Source organism: Trachinotus anak, unplaced genomic scaffold, assembly GCF_046630095.1.
Source record: "Trachinotus anak isolate AG129_WGS33_773 ecotype Australia unplaced genomic scaffold, CSIRO_AGI_Tana_v1 ptg000015l, whole genome shotgun sequence".
NCBI classification, from domain to species: Eukaryota; Metazoa; Chordata; class Actinopteri; order Carangiformes; family Carangidae; genus Trachinotus; species Trachinotus anak.
This window is the reverse complement of record NW_027273866.1, coordinates 8,334,434-8,350,159: the sequence shown is the minus strand read 5'-3', so window position 1 is coordinate 8,350,159 and position 15,726 is coordinate 8,334,434. Positions and strand designations below refer to the sequence as shown.

Below are 15,726 nucleotides of genomic sequence, written 5' to 3'. Positions count from 1 at the left end.
TTGATCAACTGTACTATATGATCACATGAATCACCAAGGTACTCCGGCCCCAACCTTAACCTAAACGCTTACCTCCCATGCCTTATAACCTACGCGCCAAAAGGACCCGAAAGCAGGTGATTTCACATACAATATGATCTGATCCTCATCAATGCAGCCTCAGAGAATTATGTGGGATCATGTTTGGAGTGGTTTCCACCTAAATTTCTGTCAAATTTAGCTGGTAACTGTTTTTGCACATAAGGGTCTGTGATTTGGATTTTGATGAGCACACAGTAGGTGAGGTGCAGGAGCTGGCTCTACAGTACAAAAATGATGCTTTGCAAAGCCAAGCTCACCTTCTGTCGCTCTCTGCTGTGATGAATATTCATATATGACTGTTAAGCTTCTCGAGTGACAGCTGGGCTTTTGTTCACTGTCACTGCATTAGTTACACTGTTAACACCAATCATTGTGCAGGCTGTGTGTGTGTGTACGTAATACAGTAAGTGAATTTAGTAATGATGGTTTTATTAGGAGAAGTGAATTAATGGGAATTCATTCATGTTTTCACACACAGACACAAGACAAACACAAACACAAAGACACACTCACAAATAACGCACACTCACAACATCTTTACTGTTTGCAGTTCTGCAGTTCTTTGTTCCTCTGATACTATTTAACCTCACTCCATCTTTTACACCTCTGCAATAAAATACTGATTCATCCCATCTCTCATTGCTCTTTTTCTCCCCGTTATATAACTATTTCTGACAGTGTGTCAGTTTGTTTTTGTGTGTGTGTTGGTTAGAGATTTTTAAAACGGGGCAGGGGTGTCTTGAGTCATGGGGGAGTCTGTGTAATCTAGTTTTTATCGTGATCTGGGTAATTTAATCTGTTCTGATTAGGATTAGGCTTCATTCAACTTAATCCAGTGGAAAAAGTCTGTCACAACAAAGCTCACTAGCTGATAAACACCAAACAGTAACTGAGATGTTGAAAAAAGATGCAGTATGATAGAAAAGTTGTTGACTACAAACCAATGTCTCTGATAGATCGTGTTTAAACTTAATTGACACACTCATGAAATACAAGATCTCCTCAGTCCTGATCTGCTTGTGAATAACTTGTGTTATTGTAAGATATAATAATTCTGGCCTATTGTGTGATTGTGTGTGTGTGTCTATAAGCATGTGTGCTCTGCTGCAGGCTATAGCCGACTGATTAAATTACCCCACTGTCTGTTGGGAATTAGGGGGCTGCATTGACAGCTAATTTAGTCCAAAGACGTGCTGTCATGCAACCCAAGGGTGGTGCTGGGTTAGCGGGATGGGGTAGGATGGGGGGGTGGGGGGGTATGGGTGGGAGTGAGGCGTGGCAGGTGGGGGGGTGCTCTTGATGGTGGTCTGGGTGGGGGTAGGGAAAAGGGAAACAGGATGAAGTCATGTCTCTGGAACAACTTAATTAGATCATGTCCCTTCCTGTACGTGTGCCCGTGTAAACCCAGCACAGCAGGTATGACATCTCCACACACACAGGGGCATACGCATCACACTCCTAAACCTCCCTTTAAATTTTAAACTGTAGCTTGTCTTCCTCTCCCTGCTGGTACCCCTGGGGCAGTTTTCCCATAGCCCTAATTGTCCCACTTCCTTTAGCGCTGGCCAGAAGATGTAATAGTCTCATCCCTTGCTATCATTATTATTGAGGAGTTGTTTTAAAATATTGTGAATCCTGTTTCACTTTCAGTGATGATAATATAGTTATAGAGCCGGAGCCGGACTTTTATGAATACTGAAGTCCCTACAGTGCACACACGTTTTTTTTGTTTTTTTTTTATCATTTGTGTTTTGTTTTATTTTATTTTTAATTCTGTTAAATTATATATCCCAAAATGCTGTAAAATTCCTCCCAGGTGAATCAAAACCCCCCTTATACAGACATGCTAATCATATTAAAGGCATGACCTCAGTGTCGTCAATGGCAGCTACAGCCCTGCTTATTTAGATTCATCCCTGAATGATCTCTGAAATATACCACTTAAAAATGGCTGGCTTGAGTTTCTGTTATTATCCAGTCCAGTGTGATCCTCAGCGATGTTCAGGCAACTTTTCCAAACCTACACTGATATCCAGACGTGTACAGTATTGATGTTGGAAGCAGTTCCTCTGGTTATCAGGACATATATTTTTTCTTCCATATCAGCCAACCTTTGTTCTCTGTCATTCCTCCTGACGCAATAAAACATATGCGTACATACACACAGACGCACAGAATGGAGCACTGATATCAATTTCCTGTCCGTGTTTGATTTAAGTGGAGATAAATGACTAATGTAGGGAAGGTTAGATTGTTTTTGTGTGTACGTGGGTGAGCGTGTGTGTTACATGAGTAAAATAGGAGACCTGAACAAAGAGATCACTGATCTCTGCCTTCATTTTCCTAGAAGGTGAACAAGGGACCTAAATCCGCCTGTTGGTCTCGTATGATGCAAAGAAAGATAAAAATATGAATGACACCAAAGGACCAAAAAAATCTTCTCAGTTAAGATATGCACAGTTTATGTTGAATTAGAAGCATGAACCTGTGTAGTAGTGCCTTTACAGGTGGAGTGGAGGGGAGGTCAAACTTTCATTCATTTTGCTGATGTGGCACTGTTGGCCTAATAGGTTTTTTAAAACAGTCTGCAGCTGTAGTGCTGAATAGCAGCAGCGATACACTCCAGGGTCTGCTGATCGTAATTATACTTAACTTAAGCACTTAGAGTTTATTCCATTTAAAAAGAGGCCTGGTCAGTAAGTGTCTTCTAAAATAACCTGTTTTGATCTTTGTTCTCAGAAATGTGATTTCATCTTGAATCTGAGCCACAGACTGTATGTGCGGCATGAGTCATACAGATCAGGTGACATCATATATGTCACTCCCTCAGAGTGTGTTCAGTGAGCATTGGACATGAATGCATGAATCAGTGTGATGGTTCCCTGGGAGTGAACAGACCCCCAGATGCACAACAGTGGCTCTTCTTTCTTTGTGTCTAAATTTTCCACTTCACTCTTTGCAACACAGAGAGGCATTTATACTTTAATAGTACTATTTACTGTTTTAACGAATAAGTCTGCAGGTAAGATTGTGCCTTTGCACAGGAATTGTCTCTCCCATGTTGGCTTTGTCTCTTTGTCCTTACTCTCTCCACACTTGACTCTGCTGTCCACCGATTGGGAATGCATTAGTACTTTGCAGCCTCACCATCCAGACATGTAAAAATGCCCTTCAGACTCACTCACCAGACAGAAAGGTTATTGCTCAATGTCAGCAGAGTATAGTTAATGATCAATACAGATGAAAAGAGATATGAAAATATAGTATAGACTGACAGTAAGCAGCTGGAAACACAGGGAGTGGAAAATATAATGGAAACACCCAACAATAATTACAGAACCTCCTTTTAAAGGAATAGTTTGACATTTTGGAAAATGCATTTATTTGCCTTCTTACCAAGAGTTAGAGAAAACTGATACCACTATCATATCTGTACTGTAAATATGAGGCTAAGCCACTTAGCCTAGCTTAGCACAAAAACTGTAATCGGGGGAAACAGTTAGTCTGGCTCTGTCCAAAGGTTAAAAAAAACCCCAAAAAAAACAGGGAGGCAGATTTTGCTACCTTTGGACAGAGAAAGACTACCTGTTTCTCCATCTTACATGTATATAAGCTAAGCTAAGCTAAGCTAAAAGGTTGCCTAATGTAGCTTCATATTTCCCACACAGATGTGAGAGTGGTACAGATCTTCTCAAGAAAGGGCAAGAAAGTCATTGAGCGTTTATCTCAAAATGTGAACTATTCTGTGAAGTTTGAAGGAGAAGAGTTACCTTTCACCTTCAGAATATCTGCATTTAGCTGGTGCTATGATTTCATCTCCTTACAACCGTAACTTAAGTTTATTAAGTTTAACTCCAGTTCTCTGACAACCGTATTGTTGGTGAAGCTCTCCTGAGAGGCGATATGAAAGCAAAGAAAAATCTAAGCCTGATTTTTTTTCATTTTGGGTTTACATCTGATCACGTTTTTTGTTTTAATTTTGATGTGTGAGTATATCTTAGTGACTAATGTTGAAATGCTACTGCTGCGGACAGGGAGTGTTTGCCCTCCACTGGCAGAAGTTTAATATTGGCGAGTAATTCAAATTAAATCAAATTAGAGAGACTAAGTAACCTCATCTGCTCGATATTGCATTTCCTCAAGCGTGTGTGTGTTTGTTTGTGTTTGTGAATGTGTGTCATTGCAAGCCATACAAACCATAATGTAGATTGACGAAAACAAGGTTTTAATAAAGCTGCTGCAGTTATCACAATAACAGCTACTCTTGTCATCTCAAAAGAGACTTTGTTGATTGATTATATAACACATTGCATCCTGAAATCCTTTCATATAAGAATGGTGAAGGATATTAGGCATAAAATATGACATTTCTTAAACATAACAAGGAGCTGTGTCTTAAAGAATTTTTGAGGTGGTTTATTTATATGGTTGCATTACTATTACGACTATTTTTATAGATTTTCACACAAAAAATTGTAGCAAATTGAACTAAACAATGCAAATTTGTCTCTCTGTGACCCTTTAGAAAAAAAGGGCGCTTGTTGAGAACCAAATTTGACCCTCAGGCCTTGTTTTGATTGTCCCATTTTACCAGTAAACCAGTACAAAGTAAGGCTGATGATCAATCGGCGCATTTCACAGTGTGTTTCTCTGCACCTCTTTGATTCGGCGTGTCCTCTCAGACAGCCACAAACAGCTGTGTCTGGAGTGAGGGAGTCAGGTCACAAGCGGCTGAAAGAGAGAGAGGGTAATAACTGAAGAGAGATTTATGGATGCGCAGGTTGTAAAACTGATTGGCTGTGACACTGTGAGTGATGCCTATTAGTGCATGCCACATATGACATGTGCACACATACACACACGCACACTCACACCAGATAGATAAAATGATATGCCTGTGGTTAACTGCACGTTAGTCTTGTTTGTTAGCATGCTCCCATGGATATGCACATGTGGATGAAGACTCAGCATCATGGATGGGTGGCCTCAGGTCTGAGCTCTTCAGTAATCTGTCTGCATTTTCACTCACAGAAGCTGAGGACCTATTGATGATCTGTCCACAACACACACACTTCTCTCTGATTTACACCCCCCGCCCCACCTCACCACACACACACACAGACACACACATATATATGCAGAGTAACGGTAAGAGGAGAGGGCCACGTCAAGGAGAAACCGAGAAACACAGAGCTGTGTTCAGATGAGTAAGCAGAGTTCTGCTCCTGACTCGTAGGGAACAAAATCTATCCCACACTTCACCACTGAGGGTCAGTCAGTCCTGCTGTTGTCATGGTAATGAGAATCTAATAGCCCAGACTTTCTAATGTCTTTGTATTTCAATGTGTGTGTGGGTTGCCATGCATGTGTATGTTCAAGTACACATGTACACGTAAGATGAGATGTCTTTTGGGTCGATGGCTTTTAGTCGGGTAATTACAAATAGCAGCGACCACCCCCCACTGCCTTTTCACTCCCGGGAATTTTCAGCGCAAATCTGTAGCTGTTGCATTTGGTCTATTGACTTCCATGCAGACCTAGATCAAAAATATATACAGAGCATTTAGTTTTATTCACCATGGAGTACCAGTTGGGAGGGGTTTACTGTAGACAGAATGAACTATAATTTAATTTTGAAAAATTAGTATTATAGCATCTTACCACTAGGGCTACAAGTAAGACTATTTCATTGATTGTTTAGTCTAAAACGTAAAGATAATTTATTCACAATTATATAAAACTGCAGCAAATCCTGACTTAATTATCATTTTCTGATTGACGAATTGATTGATCAACTAATCGTTTCAGCTTCTGCTCTAGCTATCTCTACAGATATGTCTTAAATGACAAATACAGTAAATGCATTGTCTATTCACAATCCGGCAATACAGTGACAATTTCAGTATCCACTTTTCTCACAGAATGGTAAATGATGTTGGTGTCCTTCAGAGCAGAGCTTCATTAAACTTTAAAAGAAGCAGTTCTGAGGAAGCAATAGGGATAATTTGAGAGTCCATTATGATTTGTAAGCACTGCTGTGGGCCAGCTATTCAAACTAAGACAGCTGTCACCTCTGGTTAGTCTTATGTCAACAAACAGGTTGGGGTACTTGAAGGCATCGCCACAAAATAGCATTGTCAGATTTTTTCCTTCCTATGTAATTGAGATGGATCTTTGCAGAAGTTGCAGTTTATTTACACTGACTTATAGTAATCTTCTAACATTACATTAAAACACCAAATCACCAGATTTGCGTATTGAATAATTAATATGATTGTATACCTGCATGTCCTTATTATTACCACTTTTTTTATTTTGCTCATTCTGATCAAAATGACCCTTGTACCATATATTGTGTTCTCATTGTATGTGAATGTTATGTTGTGTATACGTTATGTGGAGAGAATTTGGTCACCGAGAGGGTGGGGTGGAGGGCACGGTGGTAATCTACCTGTCATCTAAATAATATGGAATTATTAGTTAACTAAAAATTGTCCTTTCTCTATGGAGTATTATTCTGGTTGTTTATAGACCAGCCATGTAGCCCCCTCCAATGTAAGTCCAGACAATCTTACTGTTTACAATGAGCGTAGGCTCATCACACAAGTTTCCCTTAAGGCCAGTTCATATTAAAGATTATGAAGATCAGGTCTCATTTCCTGAGTGTTTTGTGTTTGTGCACGTGTGCGCCCATACCCCCTACAGACACACACACTTCTAACAAAAAGGGGGGCCCGTTGTTGGGTCCAGCTTTTGAACTGTCTCCCTGATGAAGACAGAGGGCGCATCTAAATAATACTTCCATGCATGCATGGAAGAGGAGGCCCCCTCTATACCTCCAGGGCTCCAGAGGGAACAGCCTGAGCCTCACAATACTTTACCCCAGAGAGGCCTCAGCCTGCTGGGCTGCTGATAGCTGCACCTGGCCCCTGCTGCCTGGTCTTCTGAAGAGGAGAATAAAACCACACAAGGTCCACATCACATAGACCAGCTGTCTATCCATTTCCATCCCATTTATACAAACTGGTTTAATTGGGGACACTGTGTGTTATTCTTTTTGATTTTTTGCAGTTCTTTTCTGGCCCTGTGTGTGTATGTGTGTGTGTGTGTGTGTTGTGAGATATCATTTTTCACCCTACAGGGGCTCTGAATAACCCTGTAACCAAGCCTCCTCCTCCTATACCATGAGGGGGAGGCTTTTTAAGAAAGATCATAAAGAAATATTAACTCCCCCCTCCCTCTTTCTGTCTGTGGTTTGGTTTTGGAGAAGCATTAGAGTGAGCAGTGCTGACAGCTCTTGCCTCATGGCTAATTTAGACATCATTTCAATGGGTGTTAGGGGGATTTCTTCCTTGGCATTGTTACATATTCCTATCCACTCAAGCCAGCTAATCAAAACTCATTATTTCATCTTTCAACAATAATCTCTACATTTTCTGATAAGTCACAAGTCGACAAGTTGTTCACAAGTTGTAACTAGTGGCTTTATAATGAGTTAATAAATCTTTCACTAATGCTTTAAAGATCTGTTATAAGCAATTAACGAGAATATCTTTTGGGTAATTAATAAAATCAATGCATTAATAGTCATAAATAAAGTGTAAATCATCTGATCTGCAGTTCCATGTCAATAAATCATTTATACAGTGCAAACAAAGAGCAAGTTTGCAGTTCTAAGTGTTCATAATTTGCTTTTGTTTTGAAGAGACTGGTGAATTAAAGAGCTAAAAAGGCAAATTGTGCACCAAGAAATGGCACAGAAGACACTAGTATGATTATTAATCTGTTACAACTTTTTAGAAGGTGAATGCGTCTCATGTGAAAACGTTACACTGCACTAACTTTGACTTTATGATCCCCGGGCAGTGGGGCTCTGATATGGAGATATGAGAACAGAAGACTGGCTGAAGTGCCCTTGAGCAAGATGCTGAATCCTTCTTGGCAAAAACAGTTCAGTTTTTTCTGAATTTGAAAAGAGAAGAGAGAGAGCTGTCTTACTTTCTTTATTTTCCCTTTCTATAAATCCTCTTTTAGCCATTTTCTTTGTGCCAGAGATCACAGCTGTATGAAGGCTGGCAAGCTGGTGTTGCTGCTGGACAGTGTGGTTCATTTCAGGATCAACACCTGTAATTGGGCCAAGTGGGACAGAAGCTCTTTCATCTCTTTCGTTAGTCACCAAACCAAAGCAACTTCTTTTCCCCCCAAAACATAGACTCAACAAAAGAACTGTTTTTTTTTTCTGACTGGTGAAAAAATAAAAAAATACAGATGTTTTTCCGGCCTTAACCACAGCACTAAAGCTTCAAACCAACAATAAACACACAACATATCTACTCATGCGCGTATGTGTGAGCTGGATATGTGTATTTTGTGCTGAAGGAGGCTGTGTCTGCACCGCCCCGTCGGTATGTGCCGTAGACAGCGTCGAGCTCATTCTGCCCCCGGACTGGTCCTCTCTCTCAACCCCACGCACCGCAGTTACTCACAGTCTCCCTCTCACACACACACACACACACACACACTCACACACACACACACATACATCCACACATGCACACACACTGGAACACTGAAACAAGGCAGACCTGGGAAACCGGGGCGCTTCAATTAGCGCACCTCCGGCGGCTCCCTGGCGTGGACATTTTTAATTTTTCATCACAGCCCTCCAATTGGATTTTTCTCACTTGGCTTTTTTTTTTTGGCGCATAGAGCCCGAGTGCTGCTGAGGTGTGTGTGAGCAACTGAGCACATCTCGGAGATGAAGACAAACGCATGGTGAATGGGATACACCAGCAGAGAGCTTTCCCCCCATCTTGACAAGAGCGCTCACCCTTCCGTCGGCGAGGTTTGCGCACACGAAACCGGAGCCGGTGTGTGCGCTCTGCGGGGCCGGGCGCACGTCGTCTGGGAGGAGTAGGGACAGGATGGACGCGTTTTTTGCAGAGGTAAGCCATTGAGAATATGTGTCACTGTTGTTGAGCTAAACGTTAACGACAGATTAAGCGTTGGCGGCGTGATGTAGCCGGGATCTGCACCGATGCGTGGACCTGTATATGCTGCAAGATGCTTTCACGGTTTCTCTTTATGATCCACGTCGGGTTTGGTCAGGGCAGGTGTTGCTCTGCTTCTGTCGACTGGAACCATTCCTGACCGCCCCCATGCAAAAAAAAAAAAAAAAAAAAAACCCATAAGGAACAGGCCTGTCTCATTGCGTGTTCATCCTTATATCGATTGGAAATAAACTAAACCCCTGATATTTTATTATCACTGCAGAGCATCAGGGCCTGGTTGACGGCTCGGTGAATTAATTCCCGAGCAGAGCCGCAGATAAATTGGCCAAACGAGGGCTGACACGGGCTTTTGCATCCATAAAGCTGGCTCTCGGATTAAAGCCAATCTGTTAACAGAGGGTAGACGGCGCTGGCCCTCAGCTGTGAAGGCACCCCTTTCTGCTACTTATAAGTGCGCTGTGAATGGGATGGATCTATGGGTGGGTATGGGCCGGTACACGGCTGCGGGAATTGAGGAGGGGGTGAAGGAGGAGGAGGAGGCGGGTGGCTATCTGGTAAGTCGAAGGAGGAGGAGTAGGATGAGGGATATTCGTGCATGTGTGGATGGAATAGGTGAGACAGGAGGGAGATGAATGGTTAACAGTTGGCATCATAATTGAATATTAGGTAAATCAGTTGTTATTAATTCCCTCTCCTGCTCATTCTTCCACTGCCTGTCTTGCAGGGAGAAACCTCCAGCATGCAGGGATTTCTTTGACAAACCACCGCCACAGTTGTAAAACCATGACTGGTATTTTCTCCATTCAGATCCAGAGTGGTGTCCAAGTTTTCCCCTCAGTTTACCGCTCATATTCCTTCTTCCATTCCTTTGTCATCCACCTCGGGAGCTGCAAGCCAGCTCTTACCTCATCCCCTTCCCCTCCATTTCATTTGTGTCTTGGTCCACACACACCATTCAGTGGCACATGCACACACATGCACATATATCCACGCAATCTGATGAAACACAGTCTTGTCCACTGCCTTTGATGCCAATATCCGTCCTCTCCAAGCTACTTATCCTACTCCCTCTTAAGTTAATCTGATATGGGTTTAAATGCCTCTCACATTGGCAGTGATGTCATGCCATTTATTGGTGTGTGTGTGAGTAGTAGTGTGGGCATATGTGAGGGACATGGTGAGCACTGGCGTCCATGCAAGACCCTACTTTTTCTAGCTGTTGCAGGGGAATACAGCTTTAAGTCCTAGCAGTGATGTGTCATATGAACAGTTAAAAAAAAAAGGTAAATGACGACATGACATAACCATACAGTAACAGTGAAATGCTACAATCATCTCTCCTGCTCCATTTCCCACTAGTCTGTCTGTAATATATTGATCATAACATTGATTCACAGACCAACACATAACCAACCCTGCAGCCCCTCACAGCACAGACTCCGAAAGCCTATGAAAGCCCTGAAAATAGAGTTACTGATTGAATTATATGTTCAGGCTCACAGTTCTGATACCCAGAAATATGACTTCATGCAGTGGAGCACTGAGTAATCAGTCCTCTTGGGAGGTGTCTGTCCACCATCCCTTTAGCTTCATTCCTTTGCAGTCCTCACCACTCCACTCCACTCCATCCTATATCCCCGCTGCACTCCTTCATTTGTCACTATATCCTTTAAACCAGAAAGAGTGAACAGCTGACCTCTCTCTCTGTCTCTCTCTCTCAGCCCAGGCAGAAAACATGATAGCTGGCCAGCCAGCCAAGCATGAAATGTCAGGTGGCATTAGAATATTGTATAATCCCCTCATTTGCAAACCCGGTTGTTTCGAGGTGGAATATGGTAAAAGTAGTGACATAAATTGCTCTAGTTACTGTTCTGGTTACAGTACCATGTCAAACGTTGGAGGATACTACAGGGGGATACATTTTGTAACAATGGGAAACCTAGAGGGACGTAACATAAAAAAGGCCTAATACATGAAAGATGCGTAAAAATGGCTCATCTTGTAACATTGCATGAATGTAAAGTATTTTACCTCATATTTGTTGCAGATGCTCTTGTGTTTATTTATTCGATGGAGATAATAATCACAAATATCAGGCATATAATGATGTAGTGATTTAACATCCAAGTAGTGTCCAAAAGGTGTCAGCAATTATCCCCTCGTGAGTCTTCTATGTAGCACACACTATGTAGGGGTTGAGTGAGTGAGTGAACAAGTGTACTATCGGAATAAAGCCCCACTCAGTTGGTTCAGTTGGCCATGTAGCAGTCAGAACAGTTACATTTGCCACTGGGTGTAAATAGAGCACTGCAGGGAGCCAGAAGTTAGCATCACCCTGGTTCCCTTGACAAAAACAAAATGGGATTTTTTTTTTCATTGGCTTTTGGATTGTTGCAGAAAATGAACTCTGTGATAAACCTAAGTTTATGATACAAGCTTAAATACAACTGACTACACCAAGATCGCATGACTTCAGTGTCACTTAGCTCTTCTACAAAAACGTTTCCTCTTAGAAGGTTAGTAATAGTTTGTAAGAGCACAAGTATAAACAAAGATGTCATAGTGGACTGGTAAGTGGGTTTTGTGTTTGACGTGATGACGTTTAATGTCCCCGATAACCTCTGTAGTCTCATGGGGCCATTTGTTAGCAACTGCCTTTTCTAATACACATAAAAACTTAAAACAATCATGAATGGGGTATTTACTGACGTATTTTATGTCTTAGAATAAAACACGAAAATGTCTTGAGCTTGTTTTAACCACAGGCCTTATTTCAGGCATTTAATCAAAAACCCATTCAAAAAACCCATTGACTTCAGGACATGCAAAAATGCTAACTAATTCCTGGATTTTAGGACTCATTCCTGCAGCACTCTATATTTAGTAAGAGCTAATCTCTGCATAAAAAACGAGTTTCTGTGGTGCAATCTGTTGTAATGTAGTGCTCTTCATTTAATTAACACTTTCAACTTAAAAACAGGTGGTGCAACTGACCCCTGGCCTATGGTTTAATTTCTCTCGTCAAAAATGTCGGCTCTTTTTTCCTACATTGTTAGCTGTATTTAGAATCACAATTAGGGCATTACCCAAACTCAGTGCTGCATTGTAATTACTTTGAAACACTTTACAGAATTGAATAGAATTCAAGTAAACAGAGCAGACAACAGAGAAATGTTGATGAGAAGTTCTTCACATGCATAGTCAATGGTCATTTGAAAATCCTTTGATGTTCAGTTTACCATTTGAACATCATACTACGACAAATGTGAAAACTCCATCTGCTGATGTGGGTTGCGTGATTAAAAGATTGAAACCAGAACAGCTACTTAATAGACCTCACAAAGTGTTTTCTACTTTGGATATTAGAGTTGAATAGCACAGAACTTAATCGTTCAACAGGACAGAAAATAGGCAAATACAGTGGACACATACTGTGGGCCAAATAATAGAGACAATGCAGAGATGTCTTTTTATTTCAACTTCTTTTTATTTTATTTCTCATAGCATATGGAGGACCTCTTTTAAATCTGTTGTGCATCTACCATAAGAGAAGCTGCACACTGGAAACTACTGACGTCAACTCTGTTGGACAGGAGCGTAGCGTAATGTCTGTCCCATTGAAATACTCCGGGCTCTAAACACCTGAATCTCTCTGTTTCTGTGTGTGTGTGTGTACGTGTGTGTGTTTGTGAAAGGGAGGTAGATGACATTTGGTCTCAGGGGTGACATTTCGTGTTTGTGTTGGTGTGTGTGATGGTTTGGACTGGATTACAGGTGCGCCGCCACCATGAACTGATAACCAGGAAACAGACAGGTGTGAATGTGGAGAGAACAGCTTTGGCGATTCAGTGACACATTATCTCAAACCTGCTGTCACTGCTGCTAAATCATATCTGCCTGTTTATAGCCTCACTTTCTGTCCTGTCTTCTTCCCTAGTCACCAGTGCCCTCCTCTTCTTCTCTTCTTATCTTCTTCACTCTATTGCTCAGGCTGTAAATTATTATTTACATGTATACAATTTGTTGAGTGGCTACAATATACCATACTTAAAATAGTTATTGAGCGACGAAAGCTTTCACACACTGAAGTTGATTTGTCATGCAAAGAACTCTGCAGTAAAATATTAATCATCTGGATGCATTCTGTACGGCTGCTTGCATATAAGATGGGAAACATTCATGCAAACACAGCGATATCAAAGCCGCTTTCATGTTTGTGATTTTTTTTTTGCAGCTTGAATAACATTAGGTGTCTTCTAATTGCAGCAAAATCATTCAGATATTTCTTTTGCAAAATGCACTTGACATACAAAGCTAAGGGGTAAAGGTAGCAGAGCCCGTGGCCATCAGTTGTGGTCCAAATTATGCAGGATTTCATTTAAGGTGCATATTGCAGGAAGCTGGTTCAGTGGAGGGAAGGTAACAGTCACTGGAGATGTGTGACCTACATTCAACAGCTCCAAACACATTTGTTCTGCATTAGCTTTGCTTCTCTCTGTCTCTCGCTCTCTCTCTCTCCTCTTTTCCCTTCCCTCTGATGCTCTCTCTCTCCCTGCGGCCACTCTCTTGGTGCTTCTCCATCTCGCTCAACCGACCGCTTTCAGCGCTGCTTTGCCAGTCTCTCTCCTCCTTCTGGCATTTTTCCAGCTCTGTCTTTCCACTCCTCCACATCTCCTCCTTTATCTCCTGCCTCACTCTCCTGCTTGTTCTGCACGTGTAGGTGTGAGACCACAGCTCTGCCTCAGTCAAATTGCATTGAAGCTATTTTACAGCGTGTGAATGAAGTATAGTATATGTAAGAAAAACTTCATAGCCTTTCATAGCCTATCTAAGCTTCTCTTGTAGGGTATGATGCAGCTGGGAAATATGACCAAAAATTCAAATTGTCACAATTATTTTGATAACAATAAATTAAGAATAAGTATTTTTCCTTTGGTACATTGCATGATTTTTAATTTCTTGTATTGGCTCACTTGTAATTGTCTTTCCTGACTTTAAGTATGGGTGTATATCCAATATCCAACACTTTCTCTTTTTAGACTCTGGATAAGAAAAAACAACACAAAAATATATATAACATAAACACATAAGAGTTATAAAACAGATAAATGTATAAATACATTAAAACACTTTACGGCATATCCCACAATCCTCCATCTCCCAGCATCCACCAGTGCTTAGAGGAGAGAGGCTGTTTCCATGGTGCCCTGTTTCCACACTGTTGCTGTGGAGTCTTGTTGCCAGGGTGCCAGGGGTGGGGGTAGGGGTGTGTGACTGTAGTTTTAATCCAAGATGAGAGAGAATGTGATAATTAGCAGACTGTTCAAAACTGGCTTCTCAAAGAGGATTTGCACTGCACAAACACACACTCGCACACACAGACTAACATTAACAGCTGCCTGTATCTGCTGCCTTTATCCGTGCTTGTAATTTAGCGGTAGACTCTGATCTGGTTTACTTTGGATAAATCATGTGTTTGTTTTAGAATTCAGGACAGGTTAAAGGTTATCCGTCTAAAGCCCCAGATATTCCAGAATAACAGTAAAGCAGCCAAACAGGGAACACGCTGCGCTTTTGCACCTAAGACTCTTGGCACTTCTGTATCTACAGTAACTGTGAGCCTTGACCTGATGGCTTCTGTGTGAGTGTGTGTGTGTGTGTGTGTGTGTGTGTAGGGGTTTTTAGTGCTACATTAGTCAAATGTTCTCACATGAGTAGAAAGAAGAGGACATTTTGTTGGTTTGGAAAGGCTTTAAAAAGGAGCCATTTTAGTGTTAATTGTTAGTTTATGTATACAGCTAGAGCTGCAACTTATGATTATTTTCGTTACTGGTTAGTCTTCTGATTATTTCCTGTTTCATTTGATTGTTTTGTCTATAAAATGTCAGAAAATAGCCCAACCAATTGTTCAAAACCCCAAATATGCAGTTCAATCATCAAATCAAATCAGCTAAATCTGCTCATTCCACTATGATAATAAATGCTGATTAATTTTCTGGTGATTGAATAACCAGTTAAAAATACTTTTTGTTGCAGCTCTATAGACAACAGTTTATCTTGCATATCTGGATGTCTGTTGTTCTTGAAGAGACAATTTCAGCTGACAAGCTTTGGCCCCGAGGTTTCAAGTGGAGCAACCATGAAGTTCGACGAGAGAGATGTTTTTAGAAATCCACTGAAGAAGAAGCCAAGGTTTACCCTTTGCTTGGCAGAAAGCTGACACACTTTGAGTAACAGGTGCATCGTCCTGTAAAAACTATCACAGTTTCCTTCGCTGTTACTTTCTTCACCTACATGAAAAACCCACAGCAAAATACTGCAAACACAAGGAAATTATCTGTTTTCAAAAGGCATTCTGGGAAATGTACAGAATCGTCAACTAATGTAAAAATCAGATGAGGCAGGTTGAGGAATAAGTGATGGTTGTTTTATGGTCATAGTTAAAGGTCAGGGAATGGATGTAAGGCTGTGGAAGGTGCTCTGTTATGTGAGACAATAACAAAATGGGATGCTGGCAATTAAAAAAAAAACACTTTTTAATTCATTAATTATCCTGTAAACTTGAGGCTAAAATCCATCTGTTTTATATTTACTACCATTTCCCCCCAGATCTTTTTTTAAATAAACTTACAGT

General features: G+C 41.2%; 1 protein-coding gene across 1 annotated transcript in view; it reads left to right on the top strand.

The window, feature by feature from the left end:
- Window positions 1-8,483: 8,483 nt before the first annotated feature.
- myo10l1 (myosin X, like 1) overlaps window positions 8,484-15,726 on the top strand; it is a 48,794-nt gene continuing 41,551 nt past the window's right edge. The window contains exon 1 of the mRNA XM_071498195.1: window positions 8,484-9,026. Within this exon, the coding sequence (XP_071354296.1) occupies window positions 9,006-9,026 (21 nt within the window). The 5' untranslated portion in view covers window positions 8,484-9,005. The remainder of the gene's footprint in view (window positions 9,027-15,726) is intronic.